Genomic DNA, 27537 nt, shown 5'->3' with positions numbered 1-27537 from the left:
AGCTTATCGAGCCTAGGCTTCTACTTTTACTGTTTATTTATTGGCCGAGTCGACACATTATCGAAACCCAAGTACTTTACTAAGAATACCTAAGTTGCGGTGGCCATGTGTTTCTTATCTATGCGTTTGTTAGTTAATAACCAATAGATTCCGATGGATAAATATTTTTAATGGTAATATATAACCCTTATGACAAAATGTCGCTAACAATGGACGGACGCACGTGTGCGTCAACGCTAGTATAGTTTTTATTTCAAAAAATTATAGATTCGATTACAAGTAACAAAATCTTTTTTACCATCTATCGCTATTTGTGTGCAAGTAATAAAATAATGAAGAAAGATATCGTTATATTCAAAAATTTTTTTCTTTCATTTCTAATGATACATAATAAACAATCGTAATTGCGTTAAAAAAAAAAAAAGAAAAAAAAAAGAAAATAATGAAAAGAAAATTATCTCGTATTTTAATGTAAAAGAAATGGAGAATTTGTCATCAATTTCTTTTTATCGTTTTAATTATAATATCTTGCTAATTGTTTAAAAGAATTATTTCGGAATAAAAGTCATAATGTCTTTTAAAATTCATCGTTGTTTATTTTATTCATAAAACGGACTGATGTTAAAAATTTAAGGATTGAACTTTTTAACAGTTTATTTCTTATTATAGATTAATGACAACGACTTCGAAATGTATTATTTTTTACAATTTTATATAAATAGAAAATGTCTTAACGTTTCGATCGAAAAGAAAAGAAAAAAAAAGATGGACAATTTTTATTTTGATAAGGTGCACAATAAGAAACACGTACAAAGTGATATTCGCCATTAAGAAAGCGATCGTACAAGTACATACACTTTCTAACAATTGATTAGAAGAGAACTGATAACAAGGAGACTCGTGGATTCCAACTATACTTTGCAAATTTGGATACCCCTTTATTTTCTAGTCCGCAGTAAAAGTGTTGCCATTATTTTCCTTTCTTTTTCTTTTTCTTTTCCTCGAGAAATATTTACGAGGGCAGTACGTAAAAATTATCGTTGGATATAGAGTTCGAAAAAAAAAAAAAAAAGAAAATGAAAGACAAGGCATATTATGCTCAGAGAAATGGGTAGACAAAAATGATTAATGCAAAATATCGTCCGTCAAGTGTTTATCGATTATTGTTGAATCGATTTCGTTCGTTAATGACTCACTCCTTTTCATTTCTCTTTTTTTTTTCTTTTTTTCTTTCTTTTTTTTCTTTTTTTTTTTTTGGTCCGTTCCTTCGATACAGATCGAAACTCTCTGGTATTCTATTTTTTTTTTTTTTCTTTCTTTTCTTTCCTTTTTTTTCTTTCGTTAGTCGCATAAACTATTCGACCAATCAATTTCAACCCCTCACGTATGTAACTTACGTCGTAAGTAAGTTTATGTTCCTACGAACTGTTCGTCGTCAATGATGTTCGAGGTAGCAAAATGGAAGGAATCAAAGAAGCACATACTTTTTTTTTTTTTTTTTTTTTATGAATAATTATCAATTGCTATGAGGTCTTATAGAAAACACCGTATTCATTCGTAATTACGTCTTTGGATTATCATAATAAAATATTTCGCAATGTCAAATTCATTACGTTTTGTATTATTCAATTAGAAATTGAAAATTTACAAAAAAGATTGGACAATGATGTGGAAACATATACTTTGTTAGAAAATAATAATAATAATAAATAAAAAAAAAAAAAAACAAAAAAAAGAAACAAGAAAATATTTGAAATTCATTCATGTGTTTAACTTTGAAATAATTATATATACACTTGCACTGAAATGCAGTTTGTATCGATAGCGAAGTTCAGTCGACAGGTAGCATAGATAATCGATTGGCATCATCGAAATTATATTTTGTACGAAAGGTTCACAGTATAATTCGTATTATAAGAACATCCAAAATGAAATAGTCATGAATCTGTCAAATTAATTGATTTACGATTTGAACGTTTCTTTCCTAGGAAGTCTTTACATGTTTTTCGATGACACATTTTTCGATGTAAATTGCAACGGCCATTGTAACCGATCGATGAACCAGATTTCAATTTTCGGAAAGTATAGATCCGTCTTTCGATTTTTCAGTTCATTGTTATCCTGTAAAATACGATTTTCAATTTTTTTTTTTTTAAGCAGGGAAAAAAACAACCAATGTTTAACAGACGCCGACGTTGCCATTTCTTTTTGTTTTTCCTTTTTTTTCCTTTTTTTTTTTTTTTTTTTTTTTTTATGGATTTTCAACATTTTTTTTCAACGCTCGTACTGCTCTTAATCAAGTACAAGCTTATGTGAATTTTCATTTAGGTGCGAAGATTCGATTGATCATCGACATGCTTTTTGTTACTACGTAAAGTTCTAATCACTTTCTAACGAATGTGATTAGACTTACCCGTATATTCTAGCGACGACTACTTCGGATATTTTCAGGCCCTGGATTTTCGTTGTTGAGAATGAAACGCAGGTTCAAAATGCGATGCATACACGGGACTCAATGATGAGAAAACGAAATTACGCTTACAGACAATGTTGTTCATTGTTGAAAATTCGTAAAAAAAAAAAAAAAAGAAAAATGAGACATTTTCCTTTTTTAACGTAACTCGATTCGAAATTACAGAGAACGTAACGAGCACAGTATACTTGAAAAATATCAATCCCAATAGGTCAGTCATTTTTTCAAAAAACATTGATTTGATATTTGAAACGTTTAAACTAATATCCACGTAATAATATTTTTAATTCATGTCCTTTGTCATAATAAAATAAAATTTGGTAAATATACACTTCAGTACACAAAAGTCCTCTTCGCATGTAAGTAATCATTTTTGTCACATGAAAATGCTTCTGTTTAACTTCCTACGTATAATTCAAATTTAATAACAATTTTTCTTATTTCCAGCAGCAACTCAAATGATCTTCAAGCAATTTATTTGTATGAGGATCAATGCTAGACCATAATTTTTCTAGACACTTCATAACGATCAGTTAGAATTTAACTAACAATAAGGAGACTCGTGAAAGGCTAGAATTTAACTACTCAACAATTTGGATACCCTTTTACTTTCCCTTTTTTTTTTTTTTTTTTTTTTTATTCTTTTTATTCCTAGTATTTAAAGCGAGCGTAGCCGTTTGTTTTTTTGCTCGAGTAATATTCACGAGGGCGGTACGTAAAAACTTTTGACGGATGTAGAGTTCAAAAAAAAAAAAAAAAAAAAAAAAAAAGAAAAACGAAAAAAAGAAAAAAATAGAAAACGAGATATATTCTACCAAAAGGAAAGGGTAGATAAAAATGATTAATGCAAAACAACGTCGATTAAGTGCTGATAGATTATTGCTGAACCGACTTCGTTGGTTAACAACTCACCCCATATTATTTCGCCCGTTTTTTTTTTTTTTTTTTTTTTTTTTTTTCCGTACTTTTCGATACCGATCGAAACTGGACTTGAAAACTGTCTCGTATTTTCTTTCCTTTCTTTTCTTTTTTTCTTTTTTTTTTTTTTTTTTTTCTTCGCTTCTTTTCGTCAGTCGCATGAACTATTCAAACAACCAATTTCAACCCCTTTCGTACGTAGTTTACTTCGGGAGTAGTTTGTGCCCGGACGAACAGTCCGTCGGCGACCTTCGAACGAGCAAAATGGAAGGAACCAAAGAAGTACGGTGATAACGTCCTTTTATTTATTTATTTTTTTCTTTTTTATAAATAATTGTCAGTTCGTTCGACGAGTGCGAAGTTTTTTTTTTAAAATAATTGTCACGAGTGAATTTGTTATAATCTTTTATAAATGAGAAAGCCATTGGGACAGTTTCAAACAAATCGATATCTTATCGTTGCTTTTTTTTTATTTTTTATTTTTTTATTTTTCTTTTGCATTTTTTTAACTCCTGAAATCTCGACAAAATGTCGATAATCTTTCTTAACGTTTTTAATCGGAAACATATTTTACTCCTTATTTTCTTTTTTGTTTTCTTTTTTTATTTTGTATTTTCATCTTTTTTAAACTATCATTATGATTTCGACTAATCGTAATTTTTCTTTTTGTAATCTATTTAACAATATGATTGCCACGATATTATTATATGAGACTGTTAATTATTTTGTATTCTGTTTTCTTCTTTTTTACATTTTCATTTTTTTAATCGTCGTGACGATTTCGAAAAATGGTAATTTTTATTTTGATTTTTTTTTTTTTTAACAACCTGATTGTCACATTCTTTGACGAGCTTATACAAATGTTTTATTTATTACTGTTATATTTGCATTTTGTTGTTTCCTTTTTTCTTTTTTTGTGCAATTTTGTGCAATTTTCGTGCCAATAATTTTACTTTTTTAGTCGAGTGACGGATCGATAAGTGCAACCATATATTATTGAAAGGTTACAGAGATAAGAGATAAGATTTTATTTAATTATCAGATAGGAAATAATTAATTATTATATTTAAATTAATTAATTAATTGTGATAATTCTACTGTGGTTTTTGAGGTATGTGGCTGTCATTGTGATAATACTCAATTTTTTAATATTTAAATGTTTAATAATTTTTTCAAAATTATTATATAAATACATACATACATACATACATACAATATATATATAATAATATATATATATATATATATATATATATATATATATATATGTACATATATATATATTATTCATATTTACAACACACACACATGTATGTACATATATATATATATATATATATATATATATATATATATATATATATATATATATATTTATTTTATATTTATTTTTAAATATAATTAAAAAAAAAATGTTTTCCATAACATAAAAGCGTTAACATTAATCATTTATATTACAGAATTTTTCTTAATTTTTGTTTTGTAATTAATTATGCTTTAATCCCATCTCATTAAACGTTTTTATATTTATTAATATTTTAGTCTATGATATTATCATTTTTTAATTTTAATATTTCTTTGACATATACCTTTTTAACTTCTTTATTTTGTTATATCTATTGAAGTGTAAAAAATATTAATAAGATGTAAGAAACAGTGGAATTTAATTGGCGATAACGTTAACGTAATTTTTTGTATTATGCAAAATGGCCGCCAGTTGAACGAAAAGTTTCTAGAATTAAAAAAAATCATAATTATTGATTTGGCCATAATAAATAACTTTGTAATATTTAATACAACGTGTGGAATGAAAAAGTCCGTAGTTGATTTTGAAAATCAATAAATCTACTTTAATTAGATTTTTTAGACTAATTCCTTTTTGTACGAATAAAAAAACTATAAAACCTATGAACTTTTTGACGATCCGAAAGAAAATCATTACTTTCGAAATATCTTGAAAAGTAGTAATTGATTTATACTATCTATTTAGATTCCTTTGGTTCCACATTTGTATTAAAAATTTCAACACTGAGTAACAAATTATTGGTCAGTCGAATATTATTTTTTTTGAGAAATATTTTAAGCTCGTAATTTTCCAAGCTAAGAACATTTACAAAACCCCCTAATTCTGTATTATATTATTTAATCGAAATTTCGTAGTTTTTTGTTATTTCTTTTTTTCTTTTTTTTTTTTTTTAAGGGTCCAGATCTCACCGATACCCTGAAAGCGATAACGTGGAGCAAACGATTACTCGCTTATTCTGGAATTTGGCCATTGGAAATTCGGAATTCATTATTTCTACCATTTTCATTTTACGGATGCCTTTACAGTATTTTAGGATTTCTCGATTTAGCAGATCGTATCACCGATTTTCATTACGTATTGACGAATATTATGGAGAACATGTTGATGTTTTTGACAATGACGAAATTTGGTTTGTGCCGAGTAAAATATCGATCTATTTCAAGATTTTTAATAGAAACGGAAAATGATTATGTCATCAATAGTTATAAAACCGAAGAGGAGAGAATGATTTTTATGAAATATAACAGATTTGCCATTAGAATGATCTTGATTATGATCCCATTGATGACCTTCGTACTTCTTACACATTATTTTAATGCTGTCATACCAAATGTACTTATGGGTAATAATATTATTTTTAATATTTTCATTGCATATTATTTTTTAATACATTTTGGATACCCTTTTAATGCAATAATAGAAAAAATTTGTAATATATATATATATATATATATATATTAGGTTGGAAACTATGAAACGGGCGTTGAATGAAAATAAATAACTAAACAAAAACGCCCGCTTCATAGTTTCCAATCTAATACTTATATATTAGGTTGGAAACTATGAAACGGGCGTTGAATGAAAATATATAACTAAACAAAAATGCCCGTTTCATAGTTTCCGACATAATATATATATATATATATATATATATATATATATAAAATTTATACATATATATATATATATATATATATATATATATATGTATAAATTTTTTTAACAAGTTATTTGATTACAAAGGAGAGATTTTTATTTCGGTGAAATATTTCAAGGTCATTGCAAGGACAACTTTGTATTGTCATATACGCACTTATATTTTTTTTATAATGGTAACATATTCAATATAAATAATCAAGTAACTTTCTTCTCAATTATTTTCTTATTCATTTTCAGAGATATTTAAAGAATGTTTTCTATTTAAACACTATCTTTCAATATTCTTATATTTACAGGAAGAAAACTTATAACGCTTTGTTTTGAAGATTTGGTATAGATATAAAAAAATTGCATAATCGATTAAAAATTCATGTATAGTGTATTTAAAAAATTCAAATTATGAATTTATTTATTGATATTATAATTAGGAAAATAATAACAACAATAATAATGATAATAATAATAATGAAAAAAAAAAAAAAAGAAATAAGATAATATAGAAAAAGATAATAATGAATATGATAATTATTATTCTCAATTATTATTAATAATTATGTAACAAAATTAATTAAAAAATAAATAATACATACATATATATATATATATATAAATAAAAGATAATATAATTATATAAAATATTAATTTATTTTAGATATAAAACAAAAACAAAAAAAAGAACAAAGCTCGTTCATTTTTGCATCAAAACAAAACATGAATTACTTGTGAAAATAATTGGAAAAAAAGAAAAAAAAAAAAAAAAGAAAAAAAGAAAAGAGAAACATTACATTATTAACATTAATTATGATTCTTTCTCTATGCAGTTATGGCGAATTCTTCAGTGGAATATAAATTACCTTATAAAATAAGGCCGTTACTTAAGCCGTCCGATGTAAAAAGATATGTCTTTGGTTGTATACACGAGTTTGTTGGCATAATATTGGTCCTTTCCGCTTACGTCGGAACTGATTGTTTATTGACTTCTTCCGGTTTTCATCTTACCGGCCAATTAGCCGTATTGAAGTGTAAAGTGAAAGAAATTTTGAACGATACGGATGGTTCTCAGCGGGTAATACAAAAAATTATACTTCGACATTATCATTTGATAAGGTGATCATATCTCTAATTAAAACGTTTAATTGATAAAGGAAGCGTTTATTGAAATTCTTTTTTTTTTTTTTTTTTTTTTTTTTTTTTTTTTTATTTCAAACGATACAAATACGTAAAACGCAAACTATTAGGTTGGAAACTATGAAACGGGCATTTTTGTTTAGTTATTTATTTTCATTCAACGTCCCTTTCATAGTTTCCAACCTAATATATAAGTATTAAGTTGGAAACTATGAAACGGGCGTTTTTGTTTAGTTGTTTTATTTACATTCAACGCCCGTTTCATAGTTTCCAACCTATTATTATAAGGCGCGTGCTTTTTCTTATGTATTTTTAAGATATGATTTTTTTGAAAATATTTTTCCGTTTTCTTAAAGATTTATTAATATTTTCTTACAAAAAAAAAAATTATATATGTTTGTTCTCTAATAGTATTATTATTAATGATATAGGTTTTTATCAATTAAAATTGTAAGCAATTTAATTGCAAGATAAATTTTAAAGATCATTGGGTTTACTCGCAAATTTATACGAGAGTATAATAAAAGTTCAAAAATTCGTTTTCAGCGATGTCAAATTTGTTCTAACGTTGATAAATGGAACAAATAAATTTTTATCATAATGAATAGATAGATATTCCGTATAATTTAATGTACGTATGAAAATATTATTTCTTTATATCAGTTTATTATTTGTTCACATTTTATTCCAAGAAGTAAATTTCAAAATGTTCGTTTTAATCCTTCATGAATTTTTTGCGTCACATTATTTTAGATTTTTGTTTGAATACGTTCCTTTTTCTTTTTTTTTTTTTTTTTTTTTTTCTAATACAACGAATTATTATAACATTTGATCATCACGTAGAAAAATTCGAAATGATTGTTTTAATCCTTAAAACAATTTCTTAGCAAAGTCAAAAGTTACGTAAGTTTAATAAATTTTTAACGTCAATGAACATTAATATATCGTTTCAAAGAAAGAACAAATTTGTGTTCTTTTGGTATAAAAAAGAGATGTCATTATAAAAAATAATTTATCTTCTTCTAATCTATTTCCAGATTAGCGGATATATTGGAAGATAGTTTTAACATGGTCATGTTTCTACATTTGTTAGGTTCAACGATTCTAATTTGTACGTCGAGTTATCAAATGCTTGTCGTACGTATACGTCGATCTAAGTATAATAAATTAACATCTTACATCGTTTAATAAATAATATCTAAATTTTTTTTTTTTAGAGTTTAGCGGTATTAGAAAAAGTCTATATATTTACATTCGTTGTATACGTTTTTCACTTGTCGATCACAGTGTTCGTTTATTGTTACATGGGGGAATGTCTTATCGAGGAAGTAATTAATCGAATTCTTATTGAATTATTAGGTTGGAAACTATGAAACGGGCGTCGAATGAAAATAAATAACTAAACAAAAACGCCCGCTTCATAGTTTCCAATCTCATATATAAGTATTAGGTTGGAAACTATGAAACGGGCGTTTAATGATAATAAAATAACTAAACAAAAACGCCCGTTTCATAGTTTCCAACCTAATACATGTCAATCTATAATTAAATTTAATCATTTATTGATACGACTTTGTTTCTTTCTCTCTCTCTCTCTCTCTCTCTCTCTCTCTTTTCTCTTCTTCCGTCTCTTTTTCTTTTCTTTCTTTAAATCCAGAGTACGACCCTGTGCGAAGAATTTTATCATTGCGACTGGTACGAGCTCTCGACGAACGATTTGAAATCGATTTGTCTTTGCATGATTCGCGCTAGGAAACCATTGCAATTGACTTGTGGAAAGTTTTGCGCTGTATCCTTGTGCACTTTTACCGACGTGAGTCATTATTGTCATTATTGTCATTATTGTTGTTCTTCTTCTTCTTCTCTTTCTTCTTCTTCTTTTTTTCTGTTTCTTTTTTTTTTCACGTCTCATTCGTTTTCTATCAAGTTTCGATTTTCTTCAAAAGTTATTATATTTGAGTCGTTTATTTTGAAAGTGGCCTAACTCCATTTGTCAATTTTTTCCGGTTGCCATAATTACATGTACAACTTTATGTTATTTATCAGTAAAGCATTTCAAATTGTTTATATTCCGAGGAAATACGATAATTCTTGACACATAAGTTTTCAGAGTTAATTCAATAATTGAACCGTGTAGTTTGAAAGTGGCCTAACTCCATTTATACTTATAAGAAATAGTAGCTAATGATTTAAAAAAAAATCGAAAAAGAAACAGAATTATAGAATAATATTCGTCTTAAAAAAAAACACACACACACATTATAGAAAGACAGCTTACAGTGACATATGTGCCGGGCAAAATAGAAACATTAAAGTAGCTTTAATGTAGTTAAAAATTGTCCGAACTTTGGAAAATAATGTGAAAATCATAGATCACAAATTTTTAATATCAGGACATTCGTTTTTACCAAATGATAGAGATTTTGGCGTGGTAGAAATGTTATTAAAAAAAAATAATTTACTGTTCGTTCCCCAAGTTTATTACAAAATTATTAAAAAGTGTCGGAAAGGTAATAACTTTATTGTAAATGAAATGAGACAAGAAGATTTTGTATGAACAAAATTATTAGAAGACGCAATTTTTAAAAGGGTAAAGAATTCTGATGGAGAATCAATAAACTGGTTAAAAATATGTTGGATGCGTTTTGTTAGAAATAAACCGTATAAAATTTTCTATAAGACATCAATGAATAAAAATGAACATTTTAAAGTCCTGAATTTATTACCACGTCGGGGTGGACCAAGAAAGTTCGAAAATATTGTATTGACACCACTGTATAAAAATATCAGACAAATTACAACAGCAAAATTCAAGGACATAATTGATCTATTACGATATATACCATCGGAACATCATGATTTCTTCAAATCCCTTTCACACACATAAAATCTAGATGAGTAGTAAATTGTTTTGTAATAAATTTATGTTTGTAATTTTGTATGTCATGTAGTTAAAAAATGTTTTGGATCGCATAAATTATGTTTTCGAAGTGTTTTAAAGATATGTAAAATAAATTGAGTATTGTTCTTTTTTTTTTCAATTTGAAGCATCTTGAATTATGTTGAATAGACTTGGGCACCTTCAAATTTTATAATGAATCTGATTGTTAATTTTGAAAGTGACCTAACTCCATTCTTGATAAGAAAACGCATATTATTCATTTAATAATTGTCACTATTTTAATAAGAACTATAAATTTGACACCCTTAGATACACTTAAGTAGTATGACTCATTAGTATCCTATACGTATATTTTTAAATTCATTGAAACGCAAACCCTTAAATATCTCGATTTGAATGGAGTTAGGCCAATTTCAAAAAAAACAGCTCATTTATTTCTTTCTCATTAATCATTTTTATTTATTAATCATTAGTCATTAAACTAGAGATAAAATGTTTTTCTTAATATTTCGTTTATTCGTCATTTGTAATTTTTTTTTTGTATGTTTCATATTTACAAAGAATTATTATTTCTCGTTGATCGTTTTTTTCTCTGTTTTCTTTTTTTTTGTTTTTTCTTTTTTCTTTCTTTAATTTTCAGAATTTTTTCATTTCTAATATTTTCAATAATTTAATAAACTATTCGAGATTGAAATGATTTGTCATGTTTTTTATGAATTTTACAGATTTTAAAGTCATCGATGGCGTACTTATCAGTAGTACGAACAATGGTGTAAACAATACTGTACAACAATTAGTCTTGAATAATTATGACTGGAATTTTATAATTGATATGTTTATAAAAATTGTAATCATACTGCATTTAATAAAAGTGCATATAATCACGTCATATAGATAAGTATCGGTAAGATAAACATGATGGTATATATTTATTAATTATATGAATATATTTGATTCATGTTGTCACTTTTCAACTGACTTGTCATTTTATTATCTTCTTTTTCTTTTTTATTTTTTTTTTCAAATATTATATATATATATATATATATATATATATATATATATATATATATATATATATATATATATAAAATTAAAATTATATTTAAATCATATATATTATAAAAATTATAAATTATCATTTTTGTAAAATAATGCAATTATTGAAATAAAAAAAAAAAAACATATTGAATTATTCTAAAGAAACAATTTTTTTTTTTTAATAATGATATACCACTACATGATTAGAATCTAGGACACACACAAAAACAAATGTACATATATATATTTCAGAACTTGTATACTAATATGTTAAAATTTCAAACGAATATTTTGTAAAAATGGCTCGACCGTTGCTGGATAATATTTTACTAGAGTACTATAATTGAAATGATCTTTATAATTTCAATTCAATCTCATTCGTTCAAGATTCTTCAAAGTCCTTTATCGTTAATATACAACGTCTTTAAATTGTCATTAATTAAATGACGATTTAGCCAAATTTAATTTGATTTCTTACATTATAACGACTTATTAAGCGTAATGATTGTTATCTATTTTTGATTTTAATACGATAAATTGAATTGATTTTTCTATTTAAAATAAATATTTACTGTGGTCAATCATGCGTATATTTGAAAATTTTAACAGATTTATAAACAGTGAATTATAATTGAATTGCGAAAAATAATTTAAAAAGAAATAATGTTTTAGTTCAGAAAATTGTAAAAGCTTAAGACGTATTACTCCTAAATGAATTTTCTGATTTTTATTTTATATTAATCCGATTTTCTGATAAATAAAGATAATAAGAAAAATATATTAATTGTTTGATTCTAGTATAGTCTTTATTTAATAAAATGATAAAATCGATAAACAACATCATTTGTTTAACAAAAATTTCTTACAATCTATCACCATTTGTGGTTGTTATTAAAAAAAAAAAAAAAATAAATAAAAAAGTAAAAAGAATGTCAACAACACACGGTGTTCCCAAGCGGTCACCCATCCAAGTACTAACCGTGCCCAACGTTGCTTAACTTCAGTGATCGGACGAGAACTGGTGTTTTTCAACGCGGTATGGTCGTTGACTGATAATTTCTCTCATTTTATATGTATTTTTATTTCTAAAAAATTGATTTATTCTAGAGTATATTTCATTTGTACAAAATATATTAAGTGCGTTAAGTAAAATGTAGTGTATCATAAAAAAAAACGAGTACATACAAAATTCTTTTGTTTCTTCGCTTTGTTAGGAAGTAAGATTGTGATCAACGAAACAGGCATCTTAGATTCGGTGTAGATGCGTAGCAGTGACGTACAATGACGCATATCATTTTATTGTAGTTTTGGTTGTTTATAAGAAAAAAATAACAAAGAAAAAAGTAAAAAGAATGTCTACAACACACGGTGTTCCCAAGCGGTCACCCATCCAAGTACTAACCGTGCCCAACGTTGCTTAATTTCAGTGATCGGACGAGAACTGGTGTTTTTCAACGCGGTATGGTTGTTGACTGATAAGTTCTCTCATTTTATATGTATTTTTATTTCTAAAAAATTGATTTATTCTAGCGTATATTTCATTTGTACAAAGTATATTAAGTGCGTTAAGTAAAATGTAGTGTACCATAAAAGAAAACGAGTAGATACAAAATTCTTTTGTTTCTTCGCTTTGTTAGGAAGTAAGATTGTGATCAACGAAACAGGCATCTTAGATACGGTGCAGATGAGTAGAAGTGACATATAGTGACACATATCATTTTATTGTAGTTTAGATTGTTTATAAAAAAAAAATAAAAAAGAAAGTAAAAAAATGTCAACAACACACGGTGTTCCCAAGCGGTCACCCATCCAAGTACTAACCGTGCCCAACGTTGCTTAACTTCAGTGATCGGACGAGAACTGGTGTCTTTCAACGCGGTATGGTCGTTGACTGATCGGTTCCCTCATTTTATTTGTATTATTATTTGTAAAAAAATTGTTTTATTCTAGAGTATATTTCATTTGTACAAAGTATTTTAAGCCCGTTAAGTAAAATGTAGTGTACCATATAAAAAAAGGGTACATACAAAATTCTTTTGTTTCTTCGCTTTGTTAGGAAGTAAGATTGCGATTAACGAAACAGGCATCTTAGATACGGTGCAGATGAGTAGAAGTGACCTATAGTGACACATATCATTTTATTGTAGTTTAGATTGTTTATAAAAAAAAAATAAAAAAGAAAGTAAAAAAATGTCAACAACACACGGTGTTCCCAAGCGGTCACCCCCATCCAAGTACTAACCGTGCCCAACGTTGCTTAACTTCAGTGATCGGACGAGAACTGGTGCTTTACAACGCGGTATGATCGTTGACTTGTGAATTTTATCCTATTATATGTATTTTTACTTCTAAAAAAATTGATTTATTCTAGCGTATATTTCATTTGTATAAAGTATTTTACGCCCGTTAAGTAAAATGTAGTGTACCATATAAAAAAAAGGGTACATACAAAATTCTTTTGTTTCTTCGCTTTGTTAGGAAGTAAGATTGTGATCAACGAAACAGGCATCTTAGATACGGTGCAGATGAGTAGAAGTGACCTACAGTGACACATATCATTTTATTGTAGTTTAGGTTGTTTATAAAAAAAAAATAAAAAAGAAAGCAAAAAAATGCCAACAACACACGGTGTTCCCAAGCGGTCACCCATCCAAGTACTAACCGTGCCCAACGTTGCTTAAACTTCAGTGATCGGACGAGAACTGGTGTCTTTCAACGCGGTATGGTCGTTGACTGATCGGTTCCCTCATTTTATTTGTATTATTATTTGTAAAAAAATTGTTTTATTCTAGAGTATATTTCATTTGTACAAAGTATATTAAGTGCATTAAGTAAAATGTAGTGTACCATATAAAAAAAAAGAGTACATACAAAATTCGTTAGTTTCTTCTCTTTGTTGGGCAGTAAGATTGCGATCAACGAAACAGGCATCTTAGATACGGTGCAGATGAACAGAAGTGACCTACAGTGACACATATCATTTTATTGTAGTTTAGGTTGTTTATAAAAAAAAAAACAAAGAAAAAGAGTAAAAAAGAATGTCAACAACACACGGTGTTCCCAAGCGGTCACCCATCCAAGTACTAACCGTGCCCAACGTTGCTTAACTTCAGTGATCGGACGAGAACTGGTGTTTTTCAACGCGGTATGGTCGTTGACTTATGAGTTACTTCATTTTATGTGTATTTTTACTTTAAAAAAATTAATTTATTCTAGCGTATATTTCATTTGTACAAAATATATAAAATACGTTAAATAAAATGTAGTATATCATATAAAAAAATGGAGTACATACAAAATTCGTTAGTTTCTTCTCTTTGTTGGGTAGTAAGATTGCGATCAACGAAACATGTAGCTTAGATTCGATGCAGATGAGCAGGAGTGACCTACAGTGACACACATTATTTGATTGCAGTTTCGGCTGTTTATAAAAATTTATAATGAAGAACAAAAAGAATGTCAACAACACACGGTGTTCCCAAGCGGTCACCCATCCAAGTACTAACCATGCCCAACGTTGCTTAACTTCAGTGATCGGACGAGAACTGGTGCTTCACAACGCGGTATGATCGTTGATTTGACAACTTTACCATTTTATTCGTCATTTCTCTGTTCCTCAAGATTGATTTATTCTTAAGAATTTTTTATTCCTACTGAAGATATTAAGTCTGTCACCTAAAATGGTATGTATGATTAAACAGAAATATATATACATCTTCTTTAGTATATTTTATATATATTTGTTTTTTTAGATTCTTCGTCTTGTGGGGAAGTAAAGTTGTGTTTAAAGTCACAGGTATCGTAGATTGTGTGCAGGCGACTGATGAGTTAAGTTCGACGATGCTCATCATTTGATTGCAGTTTTGGTTGTTCGTCAAAAAAGTATAATGAAGAACAACAAGAGAATTTCAACAACACACGGTGTTCCCAAGCTGTCAACCATCCAAGTACTAACCGTGTCCAACAAGTTGCTTAACTTCAGTGATCGGACGAGAACTTGTGCTTTACAACGCGGTATGATCGTTGACTTGCTAAGTTTTTTATTTTATTTAATATTTTCTTGTTCGTTAAGATTGATTTATTATAAAAAATGTTTCATTTATACTAAATACTTTAAGTGCGTTAGGTAGTATGGAGTGTATCATCCAAGGAAACGGTGCTACACTCAAGTTTTTTTTATATATAAATATTATTATATATTTATATATGAAATTTTTAAATTGCAATGGATAGAAATGGATAAACGATTCCTATTAATATTTTTGTCAACAATTTCACAGATTATGAAGATATTTTATTGCTCATTAATATTCAGAAAGCGATAACCTGGAGCAACCGATTACTCGCTTATTCTAGAATTTGGCCATTGGAAATTCGGAATTCATTGTTCCTATCATTTTCATTTTACGGATGTGTTTACAGTATTTTATAAGATTTCTCGATTTAGCAGATCGTATCACTGATTTTCATTACGTACTGACAAGCATTATGGAGAATATGCTGATGTTTTTGACAATGACGAAATTTTGATTTTGCTGAGTGATCGATTTATTTCAAGATCTCTGATAGAAACAGAAATCGATTACATCATTAATAGTTATAAAACCAAAGAGGAGAGTATGATTTTTATGAAATATAACAAATACTGTACAAATACGATTTGAAATCACTGCAATTACTTGTACGAAATTTTGCATTGTTTGCTTGCGAACTTTTGCCGACGTGAGCCATTAATATTTACATTTCTTTGTCTACTTCTTTTTTTTCTTTTTCTTCCTTTATTTGTATATTATTATTTTTTAATTGGCATTTCGTTTATTGTTTTTTTTTTCTTTTTTTACTTTGATTTTACTTTCGTTATTCTCTCACATGAGTTTTTTTTTTCTTTTTCTATTTAAGTATCATTTACTTTCTACAAGTTTTCACTGTCTTTAGATACTTCTCATTTTTATTTCTATCTTATTAATTGCTTTTATTTATTCGATTGTTTAAATTACAATTGTGACATTCATGAAGTTGAAATATTTTTGATTTTTATTTTTTTTTAGAAAGAATATTATATTTCGTTTATTAATTTTTGTTCATTAATTCTCGACTTTAATTTCATATTAAATATTATATGTTCGTTTATAGATTTCGATGTTCAATTAATTCAAATCTATTATTTTATTCGAAATTTTAAAGATACTGAAAACATCGATGGCGTAATTATCGTCGAATGTTGTTTTAAAAATCTGATCCATAATTGATAATACGATGAATAGCTGACACATTTGAGATTATTTGGTCGACGGTACAAAGACAACTTTATGAAATCGAAAAGATATATCTAGTCGAAGTATTTGTATTCCGTATCAATTGTCAAATACGAATTAACATTAGCAAGAAAGAATTTGCACATCGTTATTTACCAGACAACGAAGTGATCCAATTTTAAGCTTAATCGTTACCGTAGATGAGAAATGGGGTCCTATACAGCAATTTGAAACGATACCAATCAAAGGCTTTCTCTGGGATCAACCAGCTGTATCCACATCTAAATCAGATTTGACATTGAACAAGATGCTATCGTGCGTTTGATGGTACCGCAACGACATAATTCATTTTGGATTGTCATAATCAATTGCCGTTGATGTTTATTATCCACAATTAGAACGATTATATAACAAGTTGTTGATAAAATGGTTGACATTGGTTAACAATAAACGTGTCATATCGCAACATACTAATGATGGAATCCGTGCAGCAAAAAAACAACTCAAGAAAATAATAAACCAACATTGCTAGTAAGTTTTACCGAATTCACCATATTCATTCGATATTACACCATCGAATTATCATTTATTTTATCATCTATGGAATATTTCATTGAAAATAAAATGTCCGCAAATAAAAGTAATTTTCAGGTTCATCTCGAATCATATTTTTCATTATAGAGAGAAATTGAAAATTTACAGAAAAAATGGTAATTGATAACGATGGTTAAATATATAATTTAATATCAAATACTAAAAAAAAAAAAAAAAAAAAAAAAAAATGAATTGGTCTTATATATCTGTTTTATTTTGCAATAATTGACTTTGGGTATCCTTAATAGAAACAATAATTCTTTTCTGATAAGATATTGGCCCTATTTTCTTGCTCAACAGACTTTTCGGTTTTATCTATACATGTATGAATATATATATATATTTATTTTAATTTTTCTAATGAATTTTCTTTTGGATCATTATAATCTTTAGCTTATGATAATGTATATGTTGAAATCAACGAGATCGGAGATAATGGGCAATATCTTTCAAAAAATGAGATCGTTTTAAAATAGTATGTAAACATTTTATAACAAATCAATAATGTATAGACAAAATGTTTGCCTTCGTACGAAGGAAATCGTAAAAAAGAAATAAAAAAAAAAAAAAAAACGAATTGTTACTACATCTCACTTTTGTCCATTTCATAAAAACGTACGTAGTACCGATAAGTATCCCATCGAAGATTTGACGATCTGAAAATATTATCAAATAAATAATAATAATAATAACGATAATAATAATAATAACGATAATAATAATAATAACGATAATAATAATAATAACGATAATAATAATAATAACAATAATAATAATAACGATAATAATAATAATAATATAGATGTATTGTTGCAGCCAATAATATAATGTAAAAATAAAAAAAGAAACTCATTCTAAGTGTACTTACATCTGTGAAAATGGTCAAGGACAAGATGACAAATTTACCAGAAGTTAAATATAGCGGCTTCTTGGTTCGTATCATACAAATAAGAAAAAATTTGGATTCCATCGACGATAAGTTATACCAGTCGTAATTGTAAATGGCATTACCAAAATTGATACTCTAATTGAATAAAACGAATGACATTAATATGACAATTGATAATTCAATCAAGATATTATTAAGATAAATCGTTTTATTTACTTCTTGAATAAGACATTCACCGATGAAACAGTAAATAAAAAGTGTGCCCATCACGCAAAAGCCGTACAATATGAACAGGATCAATGTTAAACTATCTTTCGATTCTTTACTCTAAAAGTAAAAAAATAAAAAAAGAAGAAAATAAAAAAAAAAAAAACAGCATAGATTAGATGTTACCATATTAATTAAGGTTGTACATGACATTTTTTGGAAACAAAATGATTTTATTTTTTGGAAACAAAAAAATTTCTGAATGCAAATAATTATGAATGATATCCATCAAAAATGGCGGAATTATAAAAAGTTTGCTATTACTGATGAAAAGAATTGATAACGATTGCAATGTACGAAGAATCTAACGCGTAGTATAAAAATTGAATCATAATAAATTCACAAAGGATCTATCGGGAAAAAAAATAGATATAATGACAAACTCATTCGGTAAACATTTCATTATTCACAATCATCATTAAATATTTCATCATTCACATCATTTAGTTTAACAAATGATCATTCTATACATCATTAATATTTACGCGATTCAGGATCATAGAACAGTTGGTAACAAAGAAAATGCAAAGATTGAATAAGATAATTTTAATTATGAATATAAAGTTTTTATTGAAAAACGTTTTGGAGAAATTCAAATCAATGAGGAACAAAGTAAGAATATTTTGTAGCTACGTCGATTTTGCGGAATTACGAAAAATACGAATTAATGATCCGATTGCAGATCCTATTTGAAATAATGCAACTGTTGAATATGGAAATTGATTTGCTCGTTCATCAGTATGCCATATAAGAAAATAAATCTCGCACAACTATTGTTGAACTTGACTCGCAAAAAGCTGCAAAAAAAAGGTTTGCTTATTTCAAAAACACGAACATTAATACCAATTAAAATTTTTTTCGACGATTGAAAATTCATTACATCGTCCTGGAATCGTTGATTCATTGCGAGTATATAAAAATAATTGTTATTTGTTTGTAAATGTAATAGGAAACTTCAGATCTGTTATTTCTTTTTTTTTTTTTTCGTAATTGGTAAATTTCGAAATTCGTATCAAATTTCTTTTGAATTAATCTAAAGAGATTTGAAAACTAAAAGAGATTTGAATTTTTTTTCGATCATTATCTGTATTAAATTTAAGACTTTCTGTTGGCTCGATTTTCTTTCCGAAGTATTTTTTTTTTTTTCTTCTTCTTCTTTCATAAAAAGACGAAAGAGCAATTCTTTTCAAAAACAATAAAAAATGAAAACTGTAAGCGTCCGTCATTTTGTATAAAAATATCATTTTCAAATTTCGCCTGGAGTAAAACTCGTTTTATTCTTATATTTTCAGAGTAAATTATTTTTTATTTTTATTTTAATCGATAGACCTGAGAATTATCATAATTGATGCATTCTTTTCATTCGTTTACGTCATGTAAAAAAATCATTGTCTGTTCATTCGCCATTTTTCATTACTTTTAATTGAGAAAACTTTGCAATTGTATCTTTTCAATTTGTTCCATCAGAAACGAAGTTTGATCAAATAAATAATTGTAGATTTGTCAAAAAGGAAAAAAAAAATTATAGAAATGTTATGTACGTCCTTAAAATGAAAAAGAAAAGAATAATTGAGCGGTTTATTTTGTAAGTGGCCTAAGTCCATTTATCTTCAAATCGAGATATTTAAGGGTTTGCGTTTGATATTTTGCGATATGCGTCCAACATATTTTTAACCAATTTATTGATTCTCCATCAGAATTCTTTACGCTTTTAAGAATTGCGTCTTCTAATAATTTTGTTAATAAAAAATCTTCTTGTATCATTTCATTTACAATAAAGTTATTACCTTTCCGACACTTTTTAATAATCTTGTAATAATCTTGGGGAACGAACAGTAAATTATTTTTTTTTAATAACATTTCTACCACGCCAAAATCTCTATCATTTGGTAAAAACGAATGTCCTGATATTAAAAATTTGTGATCTATGATTTTCACATTATTTTCCAAAGTTCGGACAATTTTTAACCACATTAAAGCTACTTTAATGTTTCTATTTTGCCCGGCACATATGTCACTGTAAGCTGTCTTTCTATAATGTGTGTGTGTGTGTTTTTTTTAAGACGAATATTATTCTATAATTCTGTTTCTTTTTCGATTTTTTTTTAAATCATTAGTTACTATTTCTTATAAGTATAAATGGAGTTAGGCCACTTTCAAACTATACGGTTCAATTATTGAATTAACTCTGAAAACTTATGTGTCAAGAATTATCGTATTTGCTCGGAATATAAACAATTTGAAATGCTTTACTGATAAATAACATAAAGTTGTACATGTAATTATGGCAACCGGAAAAAATTGACAAATGGAGTTAGGCCACTTTCAAAATAAACGGCTCAATTATTCGCATGTTTGTATACCATCAGTAGATGATAACCGGAAATACAAAGATGGATGATGGTACCCAACAATTGTTGCATGATCACGATATTAAAGTTATCCTCCAATTTTTCCGCCAATCTGAAATATTTCATGTAAATATTAGAAATGTAATATTACACGATAGAGTCCGTTATATTTGTTTGTTTTTCAATTATTAAGAAAATTCGAAAAAAAAAAGAAATAAATTTGTAAAGTTATCGACAGTGAAATTTAATCTGTATTTATTTTCAATATACTTTTATGATATATAAAAAGTTACAATTAATAAATACGTAATTATATAATAAATAAATAATGAAATGACAGATAAGAAATAATTAAAAAACTATTAAATGATATTTATAAAAGAAAATAAATATATAATTGAATTAATAACATTAAATAATTCAAATAAAATAACAAGCAATTTTCGAAAAATCATTTATTAATAATGAAATATAAATCATATATATATATATATATATATATATATATATATATAAATAACGAAAGAAGAATTATAATAAAAAACAAAAAAATTAGTAAATAATTTTATAAAGAAAAAAACATACCATTGTTTATATAAATATTAACTGATTTTATATAATGATATGATACATTACCTTATCAAATGATAATGTCGTAATACAAGTTCCTTAATACCATCATGACAATTTTCCGAATTATTTAACGCTTCATTCACCTTATCGGACAATATGGCGAATTGTGCGATTACTAGAACGGACAAATTGACGAATATGCAATCGATTCCTACGTAACCAAAAACTATAGAAGGTACGACCATTGTTTGATAAGCACAAATTAAAGCGTAAATCCTGCTGTCCCGTAAATCGATAATTTGTAATGTTTTGTATGGCAACTGATAACCCATGGAATTGTTTTGTTTTGCTGAAAAAATAAAAAACACAAGGAAGGAAAAAAGAATAATTTTTTTTTTTTTTTTTTTTAAGAAAAAAATTTCTGAAACAATGCGAAAACAGGACAATCGATTCGTCGATTAAAACGAATATTCCAAAATATTCATATCTACTTAATGTTCGATACAATGTTAAAGCATGTTATTCGTATAATATTACGAGGTAACTTATAAGTAATCGATTAATTTAAAATTAGACACGCACATACAATTTTTCTTTTCTTTTTTTTTTATTATTGGGTTATTCGGAAAGTCAGTTCGTTTTTTTTTTTTTTTGTGAAAATGAAAGAAAATTTTCGTATAATGAACAAATATTTTATTAAATTATATATTGGGCATTCTGGTCCAATACCTTTTGCCATCTTTCTGGTAGTAGCATGATTCCACGCTCGTAAAATTTTTGATCTTTGCTGGCAAAAAACTGATCGAGATGGTTTTTGACTTCCTCATTTGAAGTGAAGGTTTTACCGTCTAAAAAATTTTGCAGTGACCGGAACAAATAATAATCCGAAGGTGCCAGATCTGGAGAATATGGTGGATGTGGCATTGTATTCCATTCAAGCTGTAAAAGTTTTTGACGAGAGACCAAACTTGTATGAGATCTCGCATTATCTTGGTGGAACACTACATCTTTTCTGTTGATTAATTCTGGCCTTTTCTGTCGAAGTGCATCATTCAGTTTGTCCAGCTGATGACAGTAGACTTCCGAATTAATTGTTGTGTTATCCAGTAAAATCTCAAAAAAAAAATGATTCCTTTAAAATTCCACCAAACAGACAGCATCACCTTTTTTTGATGGATATTGGCTTTGGAAATGCTTTGAGCCGGTTCATCTTTTTTGCTCCATGATCTCTTTCGTTTGACATTGTTATATACAACCCATCTTTCGTCCCCAGTAATGATGCGCTTCAAAAATGGATCATTTTCGTGACGTTTGAGAAGCGATTCACAGACATATATCGAGCTTCGGGGTTAAACCCAGGCCTTTCAAGTGGTCATAAACAGTCGAATTTGATAAATTTAAACTCTCACCGATTTCACGTGTTGTTAGTCGCCGGATTGCATCAAGTAATGCCTTTATCGTGTCTTTATCAGCTTCAACCGGCTTTCCAGAACGTGGTGCATCTTCGACATCAAAATTGCCGGATCGAAATTTTGCAAATCAGTTCTAGCACTGGCGTACTGTCAACACATCTTCTCCATACGCATCGGTTAATTTCTTTCTGACTTGAACAGCATTTTTACCTTTTCTATAGAAAAATAGTAAAATATGACAAAAATGTTGCATATTGCTCTCCATATTTAAAAGGGCACCAACCAAAAACTACTGCGTAGAATCAATTGGACTTTTTCACACACAAGCCTTGCTATATCAGCTCTCAAAACATATAATGATTATGCGGTTTAAGTGTGAAGTTGGGTGCAAAAAAATACAATTAAATTCTCTGTTGGGAAAAAATGAAATTACTTTCCGAACCACCCAATGTTTTCTAATCAATAGCGTATTTGCCATTTCTTCTGTAAATATTCAATTTCATTCTCATGAAAATGTGCGTGCTGCGATAAAAGCTATAAATTCACTGATACTTCGAGACATTTTATTTTCAATGAAATATTCCATAGATGATAAAATAAATGATAATTCGATGGTGTAATATCGAATGAATATGGTGAATTCGGTAAAACTTTCTAACAATGTTGGTTTATTATTTTTTTGAGTTGTTTTTTTGCTGCACGGATTCCATCATTAGTATGTTGCGTTATGACACGTTTATTGTTAACCAATGTCAACCATTTTATTAACAACTTGTTATGTAATCGTTCTAATTGTGGATAATAAACATCAACGGCAATTGATTATGACAATCCAAAATGAATTATGTCGTTGCGGTACCATCAAACGCACGATAGCATCTTGTTCAATGTCAAATCTGATTTAGATGTGGATACAGCTGGTTGGTCCCAGAGAAAGCCTTTGATTGATATCGTTTCAAATTGCTCTATAGGACCCCATTTCTCATCTACGGTAACGATTAAGCTTAAAATTGGATCACTTCGTTGTCTGGTAAATAACGATGTGCAAATTCTTTCTTGCTAATGTTAATTCGTATTCGACAATTGATACGGAATACAAATACCTCGACTAGATATATCTTTTCTATTTCATGAAGTTGTCTTTGTATTGCCAATCAAATAATCTCAAATGTATCAACTGTTTCTGGCACTATCAATCTTGGATCCGACTTAAGCTGTAGTTTTAAAACATCATTATCAAATTCTGCTGATCGTCCATTTTGCATATCATCGAATTAAATTAAATAAAATTTTTTAAACCAACACTGACGCACTTATTGACATTAGAAACGTACCCGTATATATTGTACAAGTTTTGTATTATTACGATTGTTGCTTGTGTTCTGTATTTGTGTACATAGATACGTCTAATAATAATTCAATGAATAAATTAAAGAAAACAAAGGAATATTTGACAAACTACAAAGGTCGATGCTCCATGAAGGAATTAATGTGAAAAATGTGATAACGGTGGACGTATAAAAAAAGAGAGAAAAAAAAAAAAAGAAGAAAATTTTTGGAATTACCAATTTGTACTCCAATGTTAACTCCATTCACATAATACAATGAAGCAGATATTGTCATTAAAATAACCGCTGTTAGTATAAAACGTGGCGGTAATTTAGTATACTTCAGTAATATCACTTTTTGCTCTATACTATTGTATTTCTCAGAAAGTGTAAACTCTTTTATTTCCATCAACAATTTACCCAATGATTCTTTGTTGATTCTAATGATTGTTATCTTCGTTAGCGTCATCGTTAGCATAATATTCTCCGCTATGTTACATATAACAATGTCGATGGTTTTTGGAGCGTAAATTAAATGTGCGAATGTTAAAGAACAGTGAATTGAAAGATATATGAAGAAGAAGAAAAAAATTAGATCGTTGTTCTCCAATGGCCAAATTCCTACACATTTTAAGAGCCTTGTGTTCCAATTGAATGATTTCAAGATGTTGGTCATTCCTATTTCCTATAATGAAAAATAAAAATCTAATTGATTAATATGAACTAAATAAATTTTCGATTGATATTGTTACATCAAGATTCTGAATGCATTTTATTACAATTAATGTAATATATATTTCAATATGTATATTTCAAGGTCAACTCTTTTCGGAATATATAATACTTTTATAATGGATATATATATTTCAATAGAAAAAAGGACAAAAGAAAAAAAAACAAATAAGTTTTCTTAATCGAAACATTTTTTTTTTTTTTTATAGAGAAATGAAGTAGACCGTTGAAGTTAATTCGAAACATTACATTAAATAGATAACAATAAATACTTTAATATCTCTCTTTCTCTCTCTCTCTCTCTCTCTCTCTCTCTCTCTCTCTCTCTTTCGTAGAAAATAAATAATTCTTGTTAGAATAATTTCTGTTCTTTTTCTTATTTTTTTTTTTTTTTTTTTTTTTTTATAATATCATATTCTCGAGATAAAAATTTGTTAACACTTCGTTTTAAAAATCCAATAAATCCAATAATCTCTCTCTCTCTCTCTCTCTCTTTGAAAATAAATAATTTTTATTAGAATAATTTTTGTTCTTTCTTTTTTCTTTTTTCTTTTTTTTTTTTATAACATCATATTCTCGAGATAAAAATTTGTTAACACTTCGTTTTGAAAATTCAATAAATCCAATAATCTCTCTCTCTCTCTCTCTCTATCTCTCTCTCTCTTTGAAAATAAATAATTTTTATTAGAATAATTTTTGTTCTTTCTTTTTCTTTTTTTTTTTTTTTATAACATCATATTCTTGAGATAAAAATTTGTTAACACTTCGTTTTAAAAATCCAATAATCTCTCTCTCTCTCTCTCTCTCTCTCTCTCTCTCTATCTCTCTCTCTTTGAAAATAAATAATTTTTATTAGAATAATTTTTGTTCTTTCTTTTTTTTTTTTTTTTTTTTTTTATAACATCATATTCTCGAGATAAAAATTTGTTAACACTTCGTTTTGAAAATTCAATAAATCCAATAATCTCTCTCTCTCTCTCTCTCTATCTCTCTCTCTCTTTGAAAATAAATAATTTTTATTAGAATAATTTTTGTTCTTTCTTTCTTTTTTTTTTTTTTTTTATAACATCATGTTCCCGAGATAAAAATTTGTTAACACTTCGTTTTGAAAATCCAATAAATCCAATAATATCTCTTTCTCTCTCTCTCTCTCTCTCTCTCGTTAAAAATAAATAATTTTTATTAGAATAATTTTTGTTCTTTCTTTTTTTTTTTTTTTTTTTTTTATAACATCATGTTCCCGAGATAAAAATTTGTTAACACTTCTTTTTAAAAATCCAATAATCTCTCTCTCTCTCTCTCTATCTCTCTCTCTCTTTGAAAATAAATAATTTTTAATAGAATAATTTTTGTTCTTTCTTTTTTTTTTTTTTTTATAACATCATGTTCCCGAGATAAAAATTTGTTAACACTTCGTTTTGAAAATTCAATAAATCCAATAATATCTCTTTCTCTCTCTCTCTCTCTCTCTCTCGTTAAAAATAAATAATTTTTATTAGAATAATTTTTGTTCTTTCTTTTCTTTTTTTTTTTTTTTTTATAACATCATGTTCCCGAGATAAAAATTTGTTAACACTTCGTTTTGAAAATCCAATAAAATTGTCAGTAAAAAATTTTCCTCGATGATTAAACAACGAATGAATACAATATCATCATTAAATAGGATTGTTTCATTATTTTACTATATTCACGTGGTAATAATAATACGAAAATTTATTTTCTTTCCAATTTTTATTCGTCTAATTAAATAATTCTTCACGATCAAAAATCAAACTAACGAGATTATAATTGTCTATTTGAAAAAAAGAAGAGAAAAAAGAAAACAAAAAGAAAACAAAAAAAAGAAAAAAAAAAGAGAAAAGAACAAAAAAAAAAGAAAGAGAAATAAGTGAAACATCGTTAAGAATTGTCATTTAAGTGCAATAACATGAAGAATAAAAAAGTATAATAATATCTGCACGTTATAGGAACGTAATTGCATGTAAATATACATGAAAGAAATAAAAATAAATTCCTTAATAAAATCCAAGGAAAATAATATCCAATTGAAATAAATGTGATCGATAATCGTATATCAGACACGAGACTCGTTCTACGGTAGAAAAAGGAAAAAAAATAGAGAGACGAGAGAGAGAGAGAGAGAGAGAGAGAGAGAGAGAGAGAGAGAGAGAAAAGGAAAAGAAAAAGAAACCAAAACTTTTTATCTTACTTCAATGCTGTCCTTTCCCATTTTATACTTTCGAAGGTTCACGATAAACTGATGGCAAAAAAGTCGATCGTCCTCCCTGGTAAACTCCGTTTGAAAAGTTGTTATATGCGTCTAGAGGTTGGGTGAATAGTTAATATCAAGTCGACGAAAAAAAAAATATTGAGAAATAACTCGTCTCTAAAACCCCTTCCATTAACGGGTTAAACTGTTACTTTGTTACGTTCATCGATTAAGGGTGGTTGATGATAGCGCGAGTGGTGGAGGAGGGGTTGGGAGGAGGTAAGGATGGAAGGGGTATTCGAGTATACATAAAAAAATGTCCTCTCACCGCTTCGGTTCACCACCGTAGGACATCCCTTTGTTTCACAACCCTCGTATAAAAGTTTTTATAATTCCATTTGAATTATCTTTCATTGAAATTTATTGCCATTTTTGTCTTTATTCTTTTTCTGTCTTTTCTTTCTTCTTTTCTTCTTTTTTTTTTTTTTTTTTTAAAGAGG

At 27.4% G+C, this 27537-nt stretch overlaps 2 protein-coding genes, 7 non-coding genes and 1 pseudogene across 10 annotated transcripts; 1 reads left to right on the top strand and 9 right to left on the bottom strand.

Annotated features, from left to right (window-relative positions):
- Window positions 1–3637: 3637 nt before the first annotated feature.
- On the top strand, window positions 3638–11700 carry LOC124957340 (odorant receptor 13a-like). Of its 2 annotated transcripts, XR_007103493.1 has the most exons (8): window positions 3638–3673; window positions 5592–6039; window positions 7178–7463; window positions 8522–8621; window positions 8702–8812; window positions 9142–9297; window positions 11112–11290; window positions 11680–11700. XR_007103493.1 is itself a non-coding variant. In XM_047514314.1 (7 exons), exons 1-7 carry the CDS (start codon window positions 3656–3658, stop codon window positions 11160–11162), a joined length of 1170 nt encoding a protein of 389 aa, XP_047370270.1. In that variant the 5' UTR covers window positions 3638–3655; the 3' UTR covers window positions 11163–11300. The 2 variants fall into 2 exon arrangements, 1 of the variants encoding a protein (XP_047370270.1); XM_047514314.1 differs by lacking the exon at window positions 11680–11700 and having other exon boundaries at window positions 11112–11300.
- A 657-nt stretch (window positions 11701–12357) lies between these two features.
- On the bottom strand, window positions 12358–12477 carry LOC124957462. The gene has a single exon (XR_007103566.1). It is a non-coding gene; the product is annotated as a 5S ribosomal RNA (ribosomal RNA).
- A 303-nt stretch (window positions 12478–12780) lies between these two features.
- On the bottom strand, window positions 12781–12900 carry LOC124957480. The gene has a single exon (XR_007103582.1). It is a non-coding gene; the product is annotated as a 5S ribosomal RNA (ribosomal RNA).
- Window positions 12901–13199: 299 nt separating this feature from the next.
- On the bottom strand, window positions 13200–13319 carry LOC124957456. Its single transcript, XR_007103560.1, has one exon. It is a non-coding gene; the product is annotated as a 5S ribosomal RNA (ribosomal RNA).
- Window positions 13320–13618: 299 nt separating this feature from the next.
- LOC124957485 lies at window positions 13619–13740 on the bottom strand. Its single transcript, XR_007103587.1, has one exon. It is a non-coding gene; the product is annotated as a 5S ribosomal RNA (ribosomal RNA).
- A 300-nt stretch (window positions 13741–14040) lies between these two features.
- LOC124957482 lies at window positions 14041–14161 on the bottom strand. Its single transcript, XR_007103584.1, has one exon. It is a non-coding gene; the product is annotated as a 5S ribosomal RNA (ribosomal RNA).
- A 305-nt stretch (window positions 14162–14466) lies between these two features.
- Window positions 14467–14586, bottom strand: LOC124957451. The gene has a single exon (XR_007103555.1). It is a non-coding gene; the product is annotated as a 5S ribosomal RNA (ribosomal RNA).
- A 298-nt stretch (window positions 14587–14884) lies between these two features.
- Window positions 14885–15004, bottom strand: LOC124957477. The gene has a single exon (XR_007103580.1). It is a non-coding gene; the product is annotated as a 5S ribosomal RNA (ribosomal RNA).
- Window positions 15005–15333: 329 nt separating this feature from the next.
- LOC124957488 lies at window positions 15334–15455 on the bottom strand (annotated as a pseudogene).
- A 2395-nt stretch (window positions 15456–17850) lies between these two features.
- On the bottom strand, window positions 17851–27532 carry LOC124957344 (putative odorant receptor 85d). Its single transcript, XM_047514318.1, has 8 exons — window positions 27366–27532; window positions 27038–27148; window positions 24334–24781; window positions 21420–21705; window positions 20796–20895; window positions 18382–18492; window positions 18145–18300; window positions 17851–17932 (listed from the first exon to the last, which is right to left on the bottom strand). Exons 2-8 carry the CDS (start codon window positions 27056–27058, stop codon window positions 17882–17884), a joined length of 1173 nt encoding a protein of 390 aa, XP_047370274.1. The 5' UTR covers window positions 27059–27148; window positions 27366–27532; the 3' UTR covers window positions 17851–17881.
- Between the last annotated feature and the right edge of the window lie 5 nt (window positions 27533–27537).

The sequence above is a fragment of the Vespa velutina genome, chromosome 25, assembly GCF_912470025.1.
Source record: "Vespa velutina chromosome 25, iVesVel2.1, whole genome shotgun sequence".
Taxonomy (NCBI): Eukaryota; Metazoa; Arthropoda; class Insecta; order Hymenoptera; family Vespidae; genus Vespa; species Vespa velutina.
Note: the sequence above shows the minus strand (reverse complement) of the source record. Positions and strands in the feature narration are given on the sequence as shown.